At 43.7% G+C, this 22,662-nt stretch overlaps 1 protein-coding gene across 2 annotated transcripts in view; it reads right to left on the bottom strand.

The window, feature by feature from the left end:
* Ralgapa2 (Ral GTPase activating protein catalytic subunit alpha 2) overlaps positions 1-17,650 on the bottom strand; it is a 264,147-nt gene extending 246,497 nt beyond the window's left edge. For both annotated transcript variants that reach the window (XM_038329480.2, XM_038329479.1), the window contains exon 1: positions 17,397-17,650. In XM_038329480.2, coding sequence (XP_038185408.1) covers positions 17,397-17,502 — 106 coding nt within the window. In that variant the 5' untranslated portion in view covers positions 17,503-17,650. The remainder of the gene's footprint in view (positions 1-17,396) is intronic.
* Between the last annotated feature and the right edge of the window lie 5,012 nt (positions 17,651-22,662).

Raw genomic sequence — 22,662 nt, 5'->3', positions numbered from 1 at the left:
ACTCTGGACCCAATCTCTACTAGTTCCGGGATTATACATGGCCCCATGACTACATGGCTTTGACATGGACTCTAAAGATATGAACTCCAGTCCTTGAATTTGTCCCAAGTGCTTTATCCATTGAGTCACCTCCCCAGACTCCATATTTTAGAAGGGGTATAAACCTTCCTCCTGGATAGGTTAAAAGGGAGGTTTTTCCGTGAAACTAATTTAACAAACATTTAAGTGGCCTTCACCAAAGGACTGTATTTACCTCTAGAAAATCATAATGATGTTCTTGCTCTGCCCACAGCCTAAATTAGTGACCTCTGTGGTATCCCTTACACAAGTAAACAAAGACCCTTATTCTGGTCATTGGAATCCTTGCTGGGCATACAAACTGCTGACAGTGTGTAAGAGCCTGAAACTCAACAACCTACAGTAGTAGTAGACAGTTTGTTATGGGAGCTCAGTAGAGCACAAGACAGTCATGTAAGGATGATGTAAGCCTTCCTGTCCTGGTATTAACAATGTCTAAGGTGCTTTCATGAAATACTCAGTATCAGACTATATATAATGCTAACTCATATAAAATTCTCTCTCTCTATCTTTTTCTTTCTCTCTCTCAGTCTCTCCCTCTCCCCCCCCCCGACTCTCTCTGCATGCAATCACGAGCAAACCTGAAAGCAAGAGATAGAGGGAGAACATGCACAAATAAGATAGCAAGCTTACACAAATACCAGCAATGGATAAGGGACTACAGAATTTTAAAAGATTTTATACACTCAAGCTCACTCATATTTAAATTTTCATAGTAGGCATATAAAATATGTAAGCACCCCCCAATAAAAGAAAAAGTGCTTCCCAATCTTTAGTAAAGAAATTTGTTCAAAGCTGGAATACTATAAAAGAAATCAGCAACTATGCAGTCAAGACATTGTCCACATTATTCTCCAAACTTGAAAAATACAACTTTTCAACTTCAAAGGAAATTTAACAAAATAATACATAAAATAGTATCTTTGCCAATTCTAAATGCAGCAAATTATATAAATTCCCCTCCATCATATGCAGTACACTTTTGGAACAACACACACCTTGTACTGAACGCTTGGTAATGATCTAATTGCTAAAAGGAGATTCATTGTTTAGCAAAGACTGTGTGTCTGTAATTCAGTGGAAAGAATAGAAAACAGAACTGGGCAGCAAGAGGCTGCTAATGTCATTCTCAAGTTTGCACCAAGTGGAAATAAGCAAACACAGAACACCTTAGGATGCAAAATAAGGTGATGAAATTTCCAATCACAGCACTCTTGATTTTCAAGACCTGATAGCCTTAGACCATATGAGTCAACCTCTTATTCTGCCAGAACACTGACTATAAAGTGCTAATGAGATGGTCATGCTAAGAAATGACAGCTCTGTAAATCCACCACAAGATCCTCTTCCTGCAACTAACCTCCTCCTGCCATCTGATTTTGAGTCACCATGCTACAGGTGGTGGGTGGGATCTTTGACCTGGAGACAGCAATAGCAGACTCGGGCAAGCATGTGGGACAGAGGCATGGCTTTGGACAGGACTTCAGCCCTCAAGCAGAGGAGTAGGCACTGACCGCTAAGCTGCTCTCTGTAGAGGGAGGAAAGCATTTATGGTTTTGCTGGGGTGGACTAACATTTCTCTGGAGGATCACAGGAGCTTAAGCTACCGCAGCTGCGGAAAGTATACTTGTGGTGGTTTGAATGGGAATGACCTCCACAGACTCCTTCATTTGAATGCATGGTCCCTAGCTGGTGAAATTATTTAGGGAAGGAGTAAGTGTAGCCTTGTTGAAGGAGATATGTATGTCACTGGAGATGGGTTTTAAGGTTTCAAAAGTCTACAACAGACCCAGTTTGTCTGCCTCCAACTTGCAGACAAGAAGTAAGTTCTTAGCTACTCCTCCTGTGCCATACCTGCCTGTCTTCTGCCATGCCCCTGCCAGGATGGTATGGACTTACCCTCTGGAACTACACACAAGTCCCCAATTAAATGCTTTTATAAGTTGCTTTAGTCATGTTGTCTCTTCACAGCAATAGAACAGTAACTACAGCACATACAAAAGTAAACAGAAGAAAACACACGCCATGGTTTCAGTGGTCAGCAAGCTCGGGATGCAGGAACTTGTGTGCCTCTGTCTCCCTTTAAGCTCTGTCTTAACCACAGTCACACATCCGAGAAAAACACAAGGTTCAGTGACACTGGGTTATAATACAATTAATACTAAGCCAGAGATCCAAGTTCTCTCAGGTCATTTTATTAAGAAACACTCAAAATACAGAAAACCTGAGTTCAAAATTGGCTGGACAACTGTAATGAGCCTCCCTGCAGTGTCTGCTGCCTTTGTCATTTATAGAGCCGTGTCGTTACTATCCTGACCCATGAACGTTTTCCTGGGCTCGTTCTTTCTCAGCTACTGGCCTGCCCCCTTTTCATCCGGTCTACAGTCTTACTAGTACGCCTCTCCTTTGTCGGTTACTGGCTTACCAGTTCAGCCCACTTACTCTAGCTTTCCTGTTCCATGGGCCACAGGGTTCCTGGCCTGCAACCTCATCAATGGCCACTGAAGAGTAAGGACAGACACAAACCTCCCCCACAAGTACGTACGCCACAACTTTACACCACTCACTTGTCTTAACACCATTTCTTTCTCTCTTCTCTTTTGTCTCTAGCCACTGCCTAGCTCAGGACAAAGCATTTGACTGTTCACGAAGTAAACTATGGTGGTTTGAATGAGATTCCCCCCAACTCATATTCTCGGGCATTTGAATATTTGATCCTCCAGGTGCTAACCCCTGTTTGGGGAAGCTTAGGAAGTATGTCCTTTTTGTCCTGGAAAAAGTTCACCACTGGGGGTGCAAAGCCATTCCCAGTTCAGCCTCCGCTTTCTGTTTGTGGTTCGAGATATGAGCCTTCAGCTCTCACCTCCCAGCTCTAGTTGTCATGGCGGCCCGCTGCTACTCTTCCCTGCCATGATAGTCACGGACTCTCATCCCTCTGGAAATAAACCCTTCCTTCTCTAAGTTCCCATGGCCATGGTGTGTCATCACAGCAATAGAAAAGTAACTAATAGATAAGCCAAAGAAAGCTTGTAGTCAGAGGCCAAAGTCTGGTAGGTTACTCAAGCAGGTCTACTTCCCAAACAGGAACCTATCTTATCTTTCCCCACCTGGCCTTACCCCTGCTCTTCTCTCCATTTTTTTTTTTTTCTATTCTAACTCTAGGGACTGTGGTGCAGTTCCAAGACCGTTACAGTTCAAACCCTTTGCCTTTGCTGTTTCCTCTGCTTGGAATACTATTCCCTAAAATAATGATAAGTGAGACCTTCTCAACTCAGGTCTTCGTCAAACACTCTAGAAAGTCTCTTCTGACCCCAATACCTTGACAGGTATGCACACTACCCTTACCAAGATCCATTTTTCTATTAGCAATATCTGAAATTACATTATAATGTTACTTGCATACAGTCTGTCTCAGTAGAATGAGAATCCTGTGAGGGCCGGGCCTTGGTTTGTGGATATCAGTCACTCACTCTACGGAATAACTTAAAAACCAATGGAGATTCTCTATTCTAGACAGACTTGGAGTGCTCAAATCTATTTCTTCAAAAGACAGTGTCTTACTTCCCTCAAATTACTCCTTAAATATAACTTCTACAGTCTTAAGTAGAATTTACAGGCTATCAACGGAGGATTTCTCATCAGTGATTTGGGACAAAGTTAGTGAACTTTGTGGTGAAACAGGCATCAAACAGGGGCACTGCCAGTGCCGTCTTGAGCATGAACATATAAAGGAGCTAGAGCTGAGGCTTCATCTCCAGGAACAGAACAAATGACCAATCTAACTCTTTAGAACACCCTATTTCCCTCACCCAGTGACTGGCACAGGAATAGGAAGTGACCCAGGTAAGGCCAATCAGAAAGGTTCTTGGGAACTGGGTGGATCCCTGAGGAGGGGCTGAATTCTTCCCATGACTCACTAGCTCTAGAGCTGTGTCAGGTTGAGGAAGCCCGAGATCATCTCTCCTGTGCCTGGAGAGCTGGTCTGAGAACAAAACAAAAGCACAGAAACTAAAAACAAACGCAGAACCGTGAGTGAGGAGAACTATTCCAGCAAAGGAGAGATGAGAAAAGAAAGAGCGGTGAATGCCAAGGACACTGACTCCAGTACAGCCTCCTCCAAGGCCGAAGGTGCCCTTGCCCTTTCCCTGTTCCGTCCCTTCTTTCAGCGGGTGCTGCTGTGTGTGTCTTGAGCACAAAGGTGTTGGCTAGTACAAATACAGAGCACATCTTTTGGATGAGAATAAAGAAAAATGTAAAAGCCCTGTCAGACTAAACAGATGCACATGAGAAGCAGTCAGGTGACTGCTTAATGACTACAGGGCTCCTCTGCCCCCAGTGCAAGCTTTGGAAGGTCAGTGCACACCTTTAATCCAGCACTGGACAGGCAGAGGCAGGAGAATCTCTATGAGATGGGGGCCAGGCTGCTTTAGATAGTGAGTTCCAGGACAGCCAGGACTATGTAGAGTGACCCGGTCTCAAAAAACAAAAATTCTGAAGCTAGAGGCAATGGTTTACAGCATTGCAAGAGTATTTAATGCCGCTGAACTGTTCACTTTAAAAAAGTCAATTTTATGTGATGTGAATTTCACTTCAATAAACCAAATAAACAGGCAAACAATGTGGCAACACATTACTTAATAAAATAAACTTTAAATATAGCATTATTTATTTCCTGGAGGAGGAAACTGAGCCAAATAATACATACATTTTGAAGATTATACTAAACTGTTTTCATGAAAGACAACACCAAATTATAGTCTTATCAAATGTGTATTAGCAACCTCACATGTATGCTATTGGGGTGAGAGACAATTTTTGGTGTAGGAGGTTCTTCTGTTCATGTGTTGCTTTCATTGGTTAATGAATAAAAAAAAAACTGCTTTGGGCCTGATAGGGCAGAACTTAGGTAGGCGGAGAAGACAGAAATGAATGCTGGGAGGAAGGGCAAAGTGAAAGACGCCATGGATCTTCTGCCTGAGACAGATGCCAGTTAGAATCCTGCTGGTAAGCCACAGTCACATGAAGAGACATAGATTAATAGAAATGGGTTAAATTAAGATGTAAGAATTAGCCAATAAGAAACTAGAGCTAATGGGCCAAGCAGTGTTTTAATGAATACAGTTTCTGTGTAGTTATTTCAGGGCTAAGCTAGCCGGGTGGCCAGGAAGGACAACCAGCCTCTACTTGCAACAAATTTTGATAATTGATGGGTAAATGATAATATATTTAAGTTTATATATCTTAGATTATTAGTAAAATGTAACATTTCAAATATGGCTACAGCTCATTTCTCTGGTTGTAACATTATATTATAATTTTTCTTGTTAATGTGTAGAAGTTATTATGTACTAAAGATATAACTAATTCCCCTCTTACAAATTTGACATATTTTTCCACTTTGCTATTTACTTTTGATTTCAGTTGAAGGTGATCTATTTGTGTATGTGTTTATTTTAAGAGCAAGAAAGAGATGGGAATATTCTTGCCAAAATAAATATTTGCAATATGATACATAAAGACTGAGGAAGATATGCAGACATTCTGCCTCTGCTTCAGAGTTCCTTGTAAATGCTAGAACATCAGGCCTAACTGGTCCACACACACCCTCATCTTATCAGATACAGTCCATAAAAGACAAAGGTTTATGTCGCAAATACAAGCAGACAGAAAAAAACTAATTTAATCCCTAAAAGCATTTTCTTAAGTTCTTCTCTCTTCTTTACAGGTTGAAAATACTATCAATTATTCAATTATTTCACTGTAAAAAAAATTTCTTTCTCTTTAACTAGAAAAGGTCCTTGGCAACAAAGCAAAAGTCAGTTTTGAGTTTTGTAAATTTAAAACTTGATACTAATACGTCTCCAGTTTTGTTTCATGAGCATCACCCAAGCCATTCCTCACTGCCCTCATCATGGTTTGCCCACAGGATTACTTGTCCCCTTCGTCCACAGAAACACTCCTTCCTTCTGTCTCCTCTCCTCGGGCACCAAGGACCTGGTATGATGATGATGACGCAATGCAAGGGAAAGCTAAAGCACTGTCTGGAAGGACCATCATCCTTAACTCACAGTCTTAATACTGGCTGACAACTTCTCACAAATAAAATGACCTTCAGGACAGGAAGGCTCTCAAATTCCTTAAAATATCCACATGGGTGGCTAGATACTTCCCAACTCAAACTATATGTTCTGAAACTATTGTTTGTTTGTTTAAACTCACTTATTCAGAATTCCTCTGCAAATTCTGGCTTACCTAATGCTGCACACATTGCTTGCCACAGAGCTATGACAGACATACAGCTGCTAAATGAACAGGGAACTTTAGAGTTCAGACACTGATGGAGGAATGTCTATGTGTTACTTTCATTGATTAATAAAAAAACTGCCTTGGCCCTTTAAGAGGACAGAAAATTAGGTAGGCGGAGTAGACAAAACAGAATTATGGGAGAAAAAAAAGCAGAGTTGGGGAGACGCTTCAGGCAGTCACCATAGTTAGTCGCCATGCCTCTCCTCTCAGAGATGGACACAGGTTAAGATCTCTCCTGGTAAGTGACCACCTCGTGGTGCTACACAGATTACTAAATATGGGTTAAAGGAAGATGTGAGAATTAACCAATAAGAGGCTAAAACTAATGGGCCTAACAATGTTTTAAAAGAATACAGTTTCCGTGTAATTATTTTGGGTAAAACTAGCCAGGTGGCGGGACGCAGCCCCGCCGCTCCATCTATAAGACACTTCTGGTTACGTAGCTTTAGAGAGGGTTCTTAATCTCTCTATATCTCATCTACAACATGTCTCAATTTCATTTGGAAGCATTAAATGAGTTGACATGCAAGAAACCATGGCAGTACTTGGGAACATAGAGTGCCAAATTAATATTATTCTTTTTAATGTTTACTATTTTAAATTTATTTTTATTATGTTTAATTATTGAAGGGTGTACACACATGACTTCAGGTACCCATGGAAGCCAGAGGCATGAGATCTGCCTGAATCTGGAGTTACACGAGGTTGGGAACTAGCTATCATATGGTCTGGGAACTGAACTCTGGTCCTCTACTAAAGTAGTACACACTCCAACTGCTGAACCATCTCCCCACCCAGGTATTATTATTCTGCATAGAGAACTATGTTACCAAGAGGCATCAAGAGGCGCAAGAAGCTGTCGTGTTTGCCATAAGCTGTCAGTCGGAAGACGAGGCAGAACATAACAATCATGCATGATACAAAAGAAAATGCATAAATGTCTAATGAGAGATAAAACACGCTGTAGGAATTCTGCAGAAAGCTAATTTCAGGACAGAGGACAAGACAGTTTATGTGGAACTGCAGTGTGAGTGTGCGTGTGTGCGTCCTGTCCCAGAAGCACTGTAGACAGCAGGATGGAAACCACTTGACAGGGTCAGAGAAGGTGCTTGGTTTGAGTTCTGAGAGAAGGAACAGAGTTAACCACATGTGAGACTGAGTGGAGGAACTCTCTGGGAGACAAAGGAGACCTAGGGAAGGCATCTGGAGGTTTCAGACTACATACAGGTCTGAGCCCTGGGAAAGAGAAAAGGAAAGAACAGGGCTGAGCATAGTGGTCTGCCACGAAGTTCCAAAAGGTCTTAGCCTAAGTAAGGGGAAACTCAAGGCTCTCTTCTAGCTGCACCTGGGTCTCTACAAAGAAGCTCGGTTTGTTACTCAGCTACAAGCAACCTGAGGGAAGCTCAGCTTTGGAAGAAACTGGTGGATCCAGGTAGATGCCAGTCAGTCACACTGTATGCAGCAGAACCCTACATTCTCAGACTCAGTGGACCAAAAGTAATTTCACTTTGTGTGTCCTTGGCAGAACAGTCTCTGCATATGCATTGATATGCACTGAACAGTCTCTAATAGCAAAATCAAAGTATATGTTTACTGTTGCAGCGGTCTTCAATGTCTTCCAGATGCAAACAGTAGCAAGGACACAAAGGGTCACAGTATCTCTGTAAGGCAAATACTTTAAGATACAATTTCTGAATTTCATCTAATTCTTTTTTTTTTTTTTTTTTTTTTTTTTTGGTTTTTCGAGACAGGGTTTCTCTGCAGCTTTTTTAGAGCCTGTCCTGGAACTAGCTCTTGTAGACCAGGCTGGCCTCGAACTCACAGAGATCCACCTGCCTCTGCCTCCCGAGTGCTGGGATTAAAGGCGTGCGCCACCACCGCCCGGCTTCATCTAATTCTTAATCACCAGGCTCTGATAGTAGATCCCTCACCTGAAAAGCTGTTTGAACTGATAGATCTGGGAGGCTGGCATGAGGTAAAGACAGATTGCACTGCAGAATACCTACAATACAGCCACAAGCTGACACTTACTAAGCTTTCGAGATTAATAAGAGCCACTGACTTGAGGTGGCCCTCTGATTGGCTGGAGAACATGAGGAAAAGCTCCGGATAAGGATAAAGTACAACTGAACAGACCTGTCAATGCTGTGGAGTTACAGCTTACTTGAGGTTAAGTCGCACAGAAAGCACAGTGAAGAGAAGCACAGTGAGTGACCCTTACACATCACAGTCACAGCCTGCAGAGATCACCTCCCACAGTGTAGTCCCACTTCATACCAACCCCAGAGCACGTGGGCACAGAGTGGCAGAGCTGGCAACGTGACATCTGCTCTACTAAACTAGGCTCATATTACACAGCTCTTCCCCCTTCTGGCTAAATGCCTTTTCACTCCGGAAAAAGAACAGAAGCAAGCCTTACATGTTGCCGAATTTCCTTATTTTAAAAGGATACGTGGCCCCAAAGAGGGAGTATGACATTCCAAGTTCCTATCACCACACCAGCAAGAAAGCTGGCTCAGGGAGATGTCACCACCGACCTCCAGAGAAGAGAGTATGGAATGAGAGCTCCCTCCACATCTCTGCCATCCAGCACTCCACTCCTGCCCTTTTTACTAGACCACCAGTGAAGAGACACCCTCCTAACAAGCCCTTTTCCTACCCAACCCCACTCTGGGGTGTGTGTGTGTGTGTGTGTGTGTGTGTGTGTGTGTGTGTGTGCGCGCGCAGGTATGCCTGTGCACTGCTTGGCAGTCAGAGGAGAATGCTGGGTGACTTATCGCTCTAACACTCTCCTTATTCCTTTGAGAGAGGGTCTCTCACTGAATATGGAGCTATGCTGGTAACCAGCAAACCCAGCCATTCCCCTGTTTCCATTCCACCCAGAGCTAAGGGCCTCTTACATGGATGCTAGGAATTTAAAGTCAGGTCCTTATGCTTGAACAGCCAGTGTTCTTACAGGCTGAGCCATCTCTCCAGCCCCCCTCTGCCCCATCCCACTGCAGATCACAGCCTTCCTATTAAGTCCTCTTAATACCAACTCAAATTACCCTGGTTCTTAAAAAATACTAAAAATTCGTGCCTCCCCCCTTATAACAGCTCTCAATCTGGAATGCCTCTTATTAGCACATTACCGGGCTCTCTTAGGTACAAGGCCCAGACATGCCTTTAGCTAACTAAAGCAGAAGTAGGATGAGACCAATCAATTCTGGGCAGCTGAAGGGGGAGCTGGCAGAGACATACCAGACCCATTAGCTCAAGCAGGTTCTATAGCACTCCCATAGGACCCATCTCTGCAGGCTTCCCCTCTGAGTTCTGGGTTCAATTTAAGGTCTATGCTTTCCATACAGTGGAAAGACCAGGTACCTCTTGGGCACTTACACTGCAAATGGACAAGAATTGCTTTTCTCCTGGCATATAAGCTTCAAAAAGAGGCTAGGACTCCCAGGCCCTTCCTTAAGAAAAGACATCCTCCTTTTCTGCTTCAAACAAATCACTGGGTTCCCACTGTCTATCTATACCCAGTGCAAAAGCCACTGTTTGCTTAATTTCTTGGTGCTTTGCAGAATTGTCTCTTTAAAGCTCTGTTCTCTGCCAATGTCCTATCTACTCCTCGTCCACCAGGCAAAGTCCTTTATCTATTATTCATACCCTAACTCAGTCCTGACCTTCCTCTGTAAGTACTCCAGACACTTCCAGGAGGCTTGCTGTGACTCCTCACTCAGCTGTGACCACCTCCATAGCACCTCCCCTTCTTCCCACTCCACTGTAGGACTCAAAGCCCTGTGTGGACATTTCATCATTTAAGCAGCTGCTTCTTCTACCTAACCCTAAGCTTACACCATACTATCTGAATACAGCACACATATCTTCACACACTAAACAAAACGAAGTTCCCAATTAAATTTTTTTTCCTTTTTGGAGACAAGGTTTCTTTGTGTAGCTCTGGCTGTCCTGGAACTAGTTCTCTATAGACCAAGCTGGCCTCTAACTCATAAAGATCTGCCTGACTTTGCCTCTAAAGTGATGGAATTAAAGGTGTGCAACACCATTTCACAGCCCCAAACTGAATTTACAATCTCAAGGATAAGGCGGCTTGATAAGTAACTGTTTACTACATTTACACATTAATTGTTCTTAATTTGGCAGTAAAGTGATTCTGTTCTTTTAGAAAAAATTTAAGGCCGAGAGTGGAGGCACAGGACTTTAATCCCAGTACTCTGGAGGCAGAGCAGAAGGATCTCTGTGAACTTGAGGCCAGCTTCGTCTATAGAATGAGTTTCAGGACAGCCAGAACAGTTATGTAGAAAAAAACCCTGTCTCCAAAAAAAAAAGAAAGAAAGAAAGAAAGAAAGAAAGAAAGAAAGAAAGAAAGAAAGAAAGAAGAGAAAAGAAAAGAAGGAAGAAGGAAGGAAAAAGACTGATTTAAGGTTTAAATGGAATCAATTGCTATTTTGAAAACCCAACTTTGAAAAAAAAAAAAAAAACCTACACTTAGCTACAGTTGTACCTGTTGTACTCAGTTTGTAGACCAAAGACCAATATGGTAAACAACTTGAAGAAGTTTTTATGCTTGCCCAGGAGTAAAGTACTTATCAACAAAATAAAACTCCAAATTATAAATATTTATAGGAAAGTATCCCATGCCTACCAATACTCTCCTTTCTCAGAACAGGTGTTGGAAAGCAATCCTTCTCAGTTATCACACACAGAGCATCTCAGTTCAGACGGCTGCCCTGGGCTCATTTTTCTCAAGTCTAGACAACCTCAATTCTAGGGGCAGGAATCATACAAGCATACAACACTCCTTTTACATTCCAGAGGCTGCAGATACAATGGAACCGTGATTGATGAAAACAAGCAAAGGGAATATTATGGCAAAGTCATTTTTGCATTAACTTGGCCAACTAAAAGAGATCAAAACAGGCCTGCTATGACCTGAAATTATAGCTCCCAGTCTTTTCTAGTTATAGAATTACTGTCTGTGCAAAAATCTCACTACCTGCCAAGCCTGGACACAGAACTCAATGAACTGAATGATAAAGCACAGGAGTCTTTTTTTGTTGTTAAAATCTATCATGCTTAAGTCAAATAGGATCTTCCAGATCTCTCTGGAACAGACCAGAAGAGAGTTACAAACGTCACACAATTTTTGCAAGACAGGCAAAAACTGCTGGGCTTTGTTTATGTATTAACATTCACTCTGATGGGTAAATACTTTCTCTGATGCATAAATATCCTTTTGAATCAGATAACTAGCAGAAGTACAACATTTGCTGCTCTTTTTTTCCTACTTTTTATTTTGAGTACATCTCACTAAATTTCTCAGGTGGCCTTGAACTCACCTTGTGGCCCAAACAGCCCTTGAACTTTCAGTCTTCCTGTCTCAGTCTCCAGAGTAAGTAACTTGAATTTAAGGCTTCTAGCACCAAGCTGTCCGGCTTTATGAGTATGCATATCAGCTAGTCAGCTCAGATTGGTAGACAAACAGTTAACTACTGTGCCTCAGTTTCTCTGCTAGATGTTGAGGTGGGAGCACTACCTTCACCATAGCTGTGGGGAGAGTGATGAGTTCATCATACTAAAGAATCACAGCGTTGCTTGCTATCCTCTCATTAAGTTCCTGACCCCACATACCACAATCTCATCCCAGACATTCCACTTGGACCTTCCTTTTCTCACACTCAACTTGCAGTACACCAAACTTGCCATGCCCCATCATTAGCTAGGACCCCTCCCCCCAGCTCTATCCAGAATAATCCCATGATTCCGACTGCCCATTACCAATTATCAAACTATAAAAAAGGGTGTGTTACTAGTCAGACTAAAGTGAAAAGGGGAACTCTGTTCTAAGGGAAAAACACCAGATGGTTTGAGAGGCATTCCTGCTATCAGAAAAGTAAAGGAGGGTAAGGGGAGGAGGAAGGGAGGTGGCAGAGGGGAGGAGCGCTGAGCATGGTGGCACACACACCTGTAATCCCAGAACTCAGCAGGGGAAGAATGGAAGATGGAAAGTTTGAGGCCAGCCTAGGCTACTGTGCTCACAAATGTTTGGAACTAAAAACAAAAGGGACAAAACATGAAGAATACTAGTAACTAAATATATGTAGGGAGTTGGGGAGTTGGCTTGGTGGGTAAGAGCACTTACTGCATAGTCTAATATGCAGGAGTCCAGTTCAAATCCCCAGTACCCATGGTTGCACACACACCTGCAAATTATGCTGGTGGCTGTGGAGATTTAGAGACAGGTTCCCTGGGGCTTCTGGAGTTTTCTGGCCAGCAGACTAGCTCCAGGCTCACTGAGACCCTATCTTAAACTCAGTGGGGAAGTGAGTGTGACAGAGCAGGATACCTGATGTCCTCTTCTGATCTCCATGTGCATGCACAGACACAAAAGTGTGCATATGCTACACACACGTAACACATAAACACACACAATAAAACAGTAAACGGCAACATCTAAACTTGCAAGTGAACCTGCCACTATTTAAAGCAGTAAAAAATATAATGCTATACTTTGCTCTGTCAATGTACAGAACATCTGTAAGAAACTTTTCTCTGGGGCAACTCTGAGGACCAACTGTTAGCTCTGATTTGACCTGAGTGTCACAGCCTCCTATCCCAAATTATTTCCTATTGGTCACTCCTTAAGCAGCCCACACTGCACCTGAAGTTCTTGCTGCTCTGTCCTGTCATCCTGGCCTTCCTCTTCCAACAATCCATCATCTGCCTGTTCCCCTTGCCACAGCCCTTTCTGGAAACCCCTGCCTCCAGTCTCTCCCCTCCTGATCCACTCTTCTGGTGTCTTTGGCAGATGGACAGTTCTCAAGTCTTACCTATTGGCCTGCTAAAAAGTCTCCACAGAAGCTCCCACCTTAAGGAAGGACAAGTGTGAGCTCCAACTCGAGCAAGCCGAACCCTCTCTGATCTGGGCCACCAAGTCTGCATCAGCCTGTTTGTTAGGGTATTTGATGCTAACCTGATCTCCACTGGGCTCTACATAAGGGTCCTGTGTGCCCAGTGCTCCAACTCCCCACTCCCAGGGGATGCAACAAGAGTCACCTGCCCATACCATTGCCACATGGATTTCTACTACCAAGTCTTCCACCTTCTCTTGGCTGGAACTGCCCGGCCCTACCACACTGCTTTCCCAAAGTCAAATCCTACTCTCTCCAACCTGTAGCCACTAGCCATATCTTGCTACTGTGCATGTGAAAATGTGGCTAGTAAGGACAAGTCAAGTGCTCTGACCATATAATACATACTGAATTTCACATAATTCACATAGAATTAATTAACTAATTCACATAGTACTGTAAAACTCTTTATTAATCTTTACTATTACCTGCTGATACATTAGGTTAAATATAATACATTAAAATTAATTTCATATGCTTCTGTGCCATAAATGCAGTTACAAGAAAATTTTAAATTATATATGCCTTACTTTTTTTTTTATTTTTGAAACAGGATCTTACTATGTGGACCTGACTGACAGAGAACTTTCTATGTAACCCAAACTGATCTCAAATTAACGATGATGCCCCTGCCTTAACCTCCCAAAGTCTGGGATTACTTGTTCGCTGGAGCAATACAGTAATACACAGGGGTTGTGAGGAGGGGGTGATTTGTTTGGCTTACTCAGTTACTCTCCTAAAGATGATTTTAAATGGCATAAGAAGAACTGAAGTCAGCTCCTCATTCATCCCAGTGATACATGAAAACCATTAAAACACAGTCCTACAAGGGCTGATTTAAAACACATTGTCCGCCGGGCGGTGGTGGCGCACGCCTTTAATCCCAGCACTCGGGAGGCAGAGGCAGGCGGATCTCTGTGAGTTCGAGGCCAGCCTGGTCTACAAGAGCTAGTTCCAGGACAGGCTCTAAAAAAGCTGCAGAGAAACCCTGTCTCGAAAAACCAAAAAAAAAAAATAAATAAATAAATAAATAAATAAAACACATTGTCCGAGCTCAGCAAACTGACTACTTTTTATGACAAGAGAGTAAGGCCTTTACCATTATCTAATAAAAAAAAAAAAAAAAAGAAGGGTGGAGAAAATACCTCTTAAAATATGTGTCCTATTAATGGAAAGAGGAAAGTAACGAAGAAGAATCTGGTAAATGCCTGCCCCAAGCTGAAGCCATTACATATGTACTCACACCCTATCATACCCATTTAACAGAGTAACAAAGCTGAGGTTCAAGGGCAGGCTAAGTACTAGTCCATGCTGTACAGCTACAAGTGGCAGGGACAGGCTGCAAACCCAGGTCAGTAGCATCATCCTTACATGAAAAAAATGCCAGTCCTATTTCACTTGAAGACACAGACACAAAAAGCAAGATTATAAGTGCATATGCAATATGTAATACTAATTAAACCCATTCCCTTCAGTTGCCTTCATATTGACTTAATTCCTATCAAGAACACTGTCTTTTCTAAAGGTAATAACTAAATAAGATATTTGATGCTGTGGGAATTAACACTTTAATGTACTAGTTTTCTTTAAAGTCTTCTAATCACAGTTGTAAAGCAAACGTTTACACTAAATATGATGGCTAGAATTCCTCAAATTTTATTTATTTTTTTTTTGTAAATAGAGCCCCTATAGTTAATGATCACTAATACATAAAGGAAACTTGGCCGTCATCAACAACAAAAGTATTCCTAATGTAATATTAAAGAACTCTATGTTACAAACAATATTTTAAACACAGATTTTATCTTTGAGTGATAATATAGCTGTTATTTTTTTCACATATAAAAATAATTCAGGCTGCAGACAGAGGCTAAGAGCACCTGCTGTTCTTGTACAGAGTTTAGTTCCCAGTACGCATCTCCGGGCAATTCGCAATCCCCCCAGGTGATCTGTCTATTGGCCTCCAAGGTTACTGGACTCACTAGCACAAACCCACCACACACACACACACACACACACACACACACACAATTTAAAATGTATCATAAGGAGATGCCACTGACCTGGTTCCCAGGCTATCCCTGCCACTTGCAGCTGAAATGAGACACACACCTTAGAGGAAAAATTAGGGACACTCAGACCCGAAAAGTATCCACTTTCTCAGAATCCTAACAAGAACTGTTTATCTCTAAGAAACTCATCTGATCTAGGTTTCTGACTTTATAAAATGTATCCAACTTAATCTTGGGCTTCTAAGTCAGAACAAAGACTTAAATTCTTTAGCACAGAAAAGGTTCCAACATATCAAATGCCTTAAAATACTGTTCAATCCACTTTATCAAAAAACACCCCTGCAGCATAATCAGATACTAAGGACCCAACACAAAGCACTTGTGTGCCTGGGCATTTCACTACAGGAAGGAGAAAGTTCAACTTACCAAGAACACCACATTTTGCTTTCAAGCGTCCAGAAACTAATCCCCTTAACAATAATAACTGCTTTACATTCATCATAAACTGAACACATGAAGTGGGATCTCCAGGAGGAGGAGATAACAAGCAACTTCATCTGGCAAAATCTGGTGGCTTTCTTTCGAAGAGGAGGGATATTTTTTGTGGCGGTGGTGGTGGTCATGGTTTTGAGTTTTACTTTCCGTTGGGTGTTGGTTGGCTGGTTTACTGGCCTGTCTCCCACCCAGAGATAGTTTACATACTCTAAAGAGAAATAATCAGCAACTCTTAATCTCATTAACAAAATGCTTAAAATTCTCACCTACAAAATGAATTCTTTAAGCCCTATTTTCTCAAGTGACAGTCACTCTAAAACTGGGTTTTAATTTTTTTTTTTTTTTTTTTTTTTTTTTTGGTTTTTCGAGACAGAGTTTCTTGGTGTAGCTTTGAAACCTGTCCTGAACTTGTTCGGTAGCTGGCCTTGAACTCAGAGATCTGCCTGCCTCTGCCTCTCCCTCTGCCTCTGCCTCTGCCTCTGCCTCTGCCTCTGCCTCTGCTTCTTGAGTGCACCACCACCGCCCGGCCTTATATTTCTATTAATATTATTGTTTCAACAGTAAATACACGTGGAAGAAACATGTCTTTTCCTTGGCCCCAAAATACAGACAAGACTCTCCATAGACAGGCAAAGATGTTTCTATTTTGAACAAAAGTTAAGACAGACAGAACTAGATCCACGTAATACATAGTCTAACCAAGCGACACATCCCCAGCACCAGGAGACCTTGTGGACACTTCACACCCACAGGGGTGAGCATTCAGGTCTTTACAGGTCAATTCCAGGCCCACTTGGGCTCTGCAGAACCTCCACCCTGCAGGCCATAAAAAGAGAAGGCTGGCAGGGAGTAATGGCTGTCATTCTGGTTATGAGAGAGAAGCAGCCTCCCCGAACCCAAGAAAGTCTGGGTTCCTCTGAGCACAGCCCCCTTCACACCAAGAACTCTATGAGCCTGGCACTCCCCACCCCAAAATGATTAAATTTAAAAGGGAGGAGGCCGGGCGGTAGTGTTGCATGCCTTTAATCCTAGCACTCGGGAAGAAGAGGCAGGTGGATTTCTGTGAATTCCAGTCTGGTCTACAGAGTGAGTTCCAGGACGGCCAAGGCTCACACTCAAATATAATAACATTTTAAAAGGAGACTGGTGGCAGTTCAACTAAGTCGGTGATGGGACAGCTTGAGGTCTTGGTCTAATCCAAGTTGTCAAGAATTTAAATTTTTAAAATGAGAGAGGGAGATGGCAGAGGTGTGTGTTCTCGCCCGCTCCACTTGTGCCGGGTTTATTTCCTGGAGAGGACAGGGTATAGTCACCTCTGTGCCTGGCCTCGAGGTTACCGGAGGCTAGGCGCCCAAATGAGAATCTTGACTAAGTTTACACTTGGGGCGACAGGGCAGCGCCCAGGGCTAGCCTACCGCCTTCAGGAACAATGCCTCAAGTGTCCCCGATCTGGGCTAGCAGGGGTCCTGTGCAAACCATCCCCGGCCCCCAGCATCACTCGGACCTGAGAGCCCGCCGGGCCCACGCAACGGGTGGGACCCGATCCTCCGGCAGGAGCCCCTGATCACACAGCCCACGCCCCGCGCCTCACCCAGTAGCGCCCGCAGGTGCTTCAGGCGGGTCAGCACGTCCTTCTTGGGGTCCAGCACCTTCTGCGTGGACTTTTTCACATCCCCGTGGCTCCTTCGAGAGAACATCCCGCCGCGGGAAGCCCGGGCCCCGCCGGCGGGGCAGGAGGCGCCTGCGCCGCACGAGTCACTGCATAGGGTCGCGGCGGGCGCGTGTAGCTCTGGCCACTAGCCGCCCCCCTCCCGGCCGCCGCGCCGCCTCAGCCTCAGCGGAGGAGGCTCCAGGAAGGAGGGGCGGGACGAACGGCCAGGGGCGGGGCAGAAAGGCGGTGTCGCCGCGAAACCCTCGGCCCCGCCCCACGGGAGGCTCCGGCCCGCCCCTCCGGCAGGACGCACGCTCGCAACCCGGACCGTCTTTCAACTCGCGCGCCAGGCCTCGCGGGGACCTCGCGGGGACGCGCGCCCAGCTCCGAGTCTGCGCTGTGACCTCCAATCAAATTGCTGTGTCTTCTACACGGCTACGAGCGTGTGATCCCGCCCCTCTGTGGGCCGCAAGTGCTCCCGGGAAATGTAGTCCCCAGTAGACCAGGCGGTGCGCCCTCCTTGCCAGAGTCCTAAAGGTGCTAGACTCTGCCCTTGAAAGCCTCCCTTCTCTCTACAGTAAAGTGTGTCGCCTGCACGCACCCACTTTACCCCCTAATCCCCAACCCTCTTCCAGCCTTCCCCCCTCCCCAAGCAACAACAAAAACAATAAGAAAAGTTGTAAGACTTTTAAAATTTGAACTATTTCCAGATTGCTGGATTCACAGTAAGAAGAAAGACAAAGTCCTTGCGGCCGAACCAAAATCAGAGCTCTAATTTCACACTAAAGTAAATGACTTTGGCAGTAGAAACGATACGCTGAAGCTCAGTGAGGAGTCCAGTCCGTCCCTAAGGCACCTGGAACCCAACCTCAAGTGCCAGGTCTGGATGTCAGTCTTGCCTCTTGCTGTGTGGAAAGTGCATGCTCCTGTGTTGTGCAAGGTCACATGGCAATCCAGTAACAGAACCAGAAATAGAACCTGAGGGGCCTGACTCTGGAGCCAAGATGCTTTTTAATGCCCCATGCCTGTTCCCTGAAGCAAGACTTTAAGGTAGGAAGAAGCTGCTCAGAGGTTCCTTACAAAAGAACTGACTGTAAAATTATTAACATCTGGATCCTCCAAGGTTTGACGTTTCTGCTTTATTAGCAAGTACTTAAGGTGACAGCTTAGTCACTGGCCTTCCATCCAAACAGAAACAACTCAAATGTCTTTTTCTCTAGTTGAGGGACGGGCGAGGAATTTACACATCCTTGTATTTAGCTCTGTATTTGATCTCTACAGGCACTCAGTAAACACGTAAAATGATAAAGCAGTCCGGCACATTTCAATTCAGCATGCAAAAACATCTCAGTTCTTGTAAGTTCTATTTTTAGAGTTATCAAAATAGCATGGCTACAACTAAGACATACCCAGAGGAATATTATTCAACCAAAACAAAAAACAAAAATGTCTACTGACAAACCAAAGAGCATAAATATCACACACCCAGAGATTTAATCCTTATGCTAAGGATAATGGCATAGTTACTGCACCTCCTGTATCCCCAGATGACATCATAAATCAAGGCCACAACCTTCCCAAAACTGCTGTAAATGAGAAACGTGATATTATTTTTCAGTCAAGGCAAGAGTGTTTGTTACCATCAGTTTATCCTGTGCTCCATTGCAGATGATAAAACACTGTGTTCACTGCTCCATTCCAGGACACCTTTTCTTAAACTGACTGGAAAAACAAAATGCATTTATCTCACAGAGCTCAATTTTTCTCTTGCAGAGTGACCTCTCATTATCATCAACTATCAATCAAGAATCTGTGGTATAAAATCATACTCCTAAACCTAGGGAATAAAAGATGTATAAGAAACAGGTCCCTGACTGCCAGAACTTCCAATCCAACTGAGGAGAAACTAGACCAATGTATGTGTTTCTGTATGCTAAATATATGCTTTCTTAAAAACTTGGTAGATAATTGGGCAGTGGTGACTCCTAGCACTCGGGAGGCAGAGACAGGCAGATCCCTGTGAGTCCAAGACCAGCTTGGTCTACAAGAGCTAGTTCCAAAACAGTTAGAGCTGTTACACAGAGAAACCCTGTCTTGAAAAACCACACACACACAACTTGGTAGATAATAGACAGACATCTATGCATATAAGTTCACTTCATCTATTATACTTACTAAGTAAAAACATAAAGCTGCACCCCCCTCCTTTTGTCTTTAAATTTTTTATTGAAAAATCATTGCTTTGCTGGTCTTTCTTCCTCTCTTAATTATTATACTGCGATTCTTATACAATCCTAATCAAATGCTACCCTTCTCTTCTATTGAGAGATATGCCTTAAACTATACTTAAAATTCTCAATAAATTGCCCATTTTTACCCTTTACCCCCAAAATGCCATAAGAAGACATGGTCTTCCCAGTATCATTAACAGATGGTTTGATTTTATGTTGGGGATTCCATAGTCTTTTCTTTCTTTCTTTTTATTTATTCTATGTGTCTTTTACATCATGTATCTTGATCCCTTTTATTTCTCTGTCCCTTCCTGTCTGCCCTCTGCCCCTTCATCCTCCCCCCCCATAAATAAAACAAAATATAAGAGAAAAGGGGGGAAAATAAAAAAATCTCATCATGGAAGCTGCAGTGGAACACAATGAGTCACACAGGGATTTATACACCCCTTTGTCCATGTATCCTTACTTGCAAGTGTTCATTGCAAAGAGTCAATGGTCTGGTTCCAGGCCTCTGGTTTCCACTATTGATGCTGGGCTCTCACTGGGACTCTTCTTAGATATCCTGTTGTTGCCCTGTGTTGTGGAGATCCTGCAGCTTTGGATCTGTGGGTTAGGTTCCTTCTCATGCTCCAGAAGGTCATAGATGGGATGGATGTCGTAACCCTGGTTCTGGGCCTGGGCAGCTGCAGGGTTGGTCCACCCACCGGGTTTCCCTTGTCCTCACCACCAGGGTGAGCTCCCCAGCATTGCCCCAGCTAATTCACCTCTTGCTGCAATGACTGAGGGGTGAGGCCAGTTCTCCTGCTTTCTGGCCCTCGGGGTCAGCTCTCCCACACCTAGCCACCAGGGCCAGCTCTATTGCATTGCCCTGGCGAGGTAACTCTCCAGAATGCTCCAGCTGGTGAGGGGCCAGGGACAGCTATCCTGCTCTTATTTCCTATCTCAGACATTGATGGGCAGGGGGTGGGGGCGAGGGCATCTCTCCTCTGCCCCTGCTGCCACATACCAGATGAGTAATGGGGACAGGTCTCCCTTGCTCACATTGGGAGTGGTCACCCTCACCCCCAACTGACCACCACTGCCTAGGTGAGGGGCAAGGCCCACTTTCCTGAAGGCTGCAGCTGATAAGAGAAGGGTCAGCTCTCTCATCTATTGCAGGCAGTAAGGGGTGAGGGTAAGGGGGGCATCTCTCCCTTCCCATATGGCTGCATGACAGAACATTCATGCTTACAACTTCAGAGTTGGCTCATCCACAGGGTGGCTCTATTGTGTACCCAAGTGACAAAATAGGTCTAAGGCATGTGCTTCCAAGTGTTGTAGGTGGGGGGGGGGGGGGCAGGGAGGGAAGGTAGGGACTCCACAGGACCAGCTCTCCCACCTGCCTCAGGCATTGATGGGGGGCATCTCTCCTCAGTCCATACCACCATATGGCAGGTGAACTTCCCCCTTTTTTTTAACTCCCCCCTTTTTTAATGAATCACATATTGGCATTTGTTGCTTGTCTGCCCACAAGTACATTGCTCATGACAATTTCCATTTTGTTGTTATTCTCTCAAAAAATCCTTTTTTTTTTTTTTTTTTGGACTGCAAACCCTTTGAAGAAATCATTCACTCTGTAGTTGCTTATTTCTTCCTTGGACTTCAGAGTGTCCAGTAGTTTTCAGACACTCTATTGCCACCTTAATCAATAAATAAGAAAAGTGAAAATCAAAGTTCAAAACTTGGGACTGGAGAGATGCCTCGGTGGTTAGGAACACTGGTTGCTCTACCAGAGAACCCAGGTTCAATTCATAGCACTCACACAGTGGCTCACAACCATCTAGTCCCAGAGATCTGATGTCCTCTTCTGGCTTCTGAGGACATTGCCTGCTCATAGTGCACAGACATACATGCAGGCAAAACACCCACACATGATAGATAGATAGATAGATAGATAGATAGATAGATAGATAGATAGATGGATGGATGGATGGATGGATGGATGGATGGATGGATGGATGGGTGGGTGGATGGACAGACAGATGATAGATAACTTGCTCACTCACTCACTCATGGGGCCAGAGAATTGGCTCAGTAGTAAAGAGCACTTGCTGTTCTTCCAGAGGATCCAAGTTCTGTCCTCAGCACCCATGTGGGTGGTTCAAAATTACCTGAAACTCTGACTCCAGGGGATCTGAGGTTCCCTTCTGACCTCTGGAGGCACTAGGACATGCATAGCAAAGACTCACATAGACACAAAGTGCAATTAAAAATTTTTAAATCTAAAAAAAAAACTAAGCATGGGGACTGAGGGATGGCTCAGAGGTTCAGAGCACTGACTGTTCTTCCAGAGGTCCTGAGTTCAATTCCCAGCAACCACTTGGTGGCTCACAACCATCTATAATGAGAGCTGGTGCCTCTTCTAGCCTGCAGGAATACATGCAGGCAGATGCTGTATACATGATTAATAAATAAAACTTTAAAAAAAATAAGCTTGTAACTTGCAATATAAAATAAAGCTACTTTTAAATAACATTTTAAAAGATTAGGTATATTACCAGTAGTCAGAGATGCTTGTCTGCTGCATTGGGAGTTTCTAGGTTCTTGGCCTCTTATTCAGAAATGAAATAAAAGCCCACACAAATTCCAAAGTAGTGAGGGAACATTATTTAAAGTAAATAAATAGAAAAAGATCAGAATATGTGATAGAGGAGCAGCAGGTAGCATAAGTGAAATACTTGTGGGCCCCAATTACTGCTTGGAACATTCTTTTATGAGGTTCAAGAGAAGAGGTAATTTATTTACTAAAGGGTACTTTGCTATTTTGTTCCATAATACATCTTATTTTATTCATAGGCATGCCCAATTATGCATAGATGTAAAACAGTAAATAGAAAAGCCATTTGAGCACTCACATTTATCCCATTGAGCATGTATCCCCAATTTGTGTGTGCTAAATCAGTCTTTCCATTCCAGTTGAACTGAGTCTCAGTCTG

This window comes from Arvicola amphibius, chromosome 5 (assembly GCF_903992535.2).
Source record: "Arvicola amphibius chromosome 5, mArvAmp1.2, whole genome shotgun sequence".
NCBI lineage: Eukaryota > Metazoa > Chordata > Mammalia > Rodentia > Cricetidae > Arvicola > Arvicola amphibius.
Note: the sequence above shows the minus strand (reverse complement) of the source record. Positions and strands in the feature narration are given on the sequence as shown.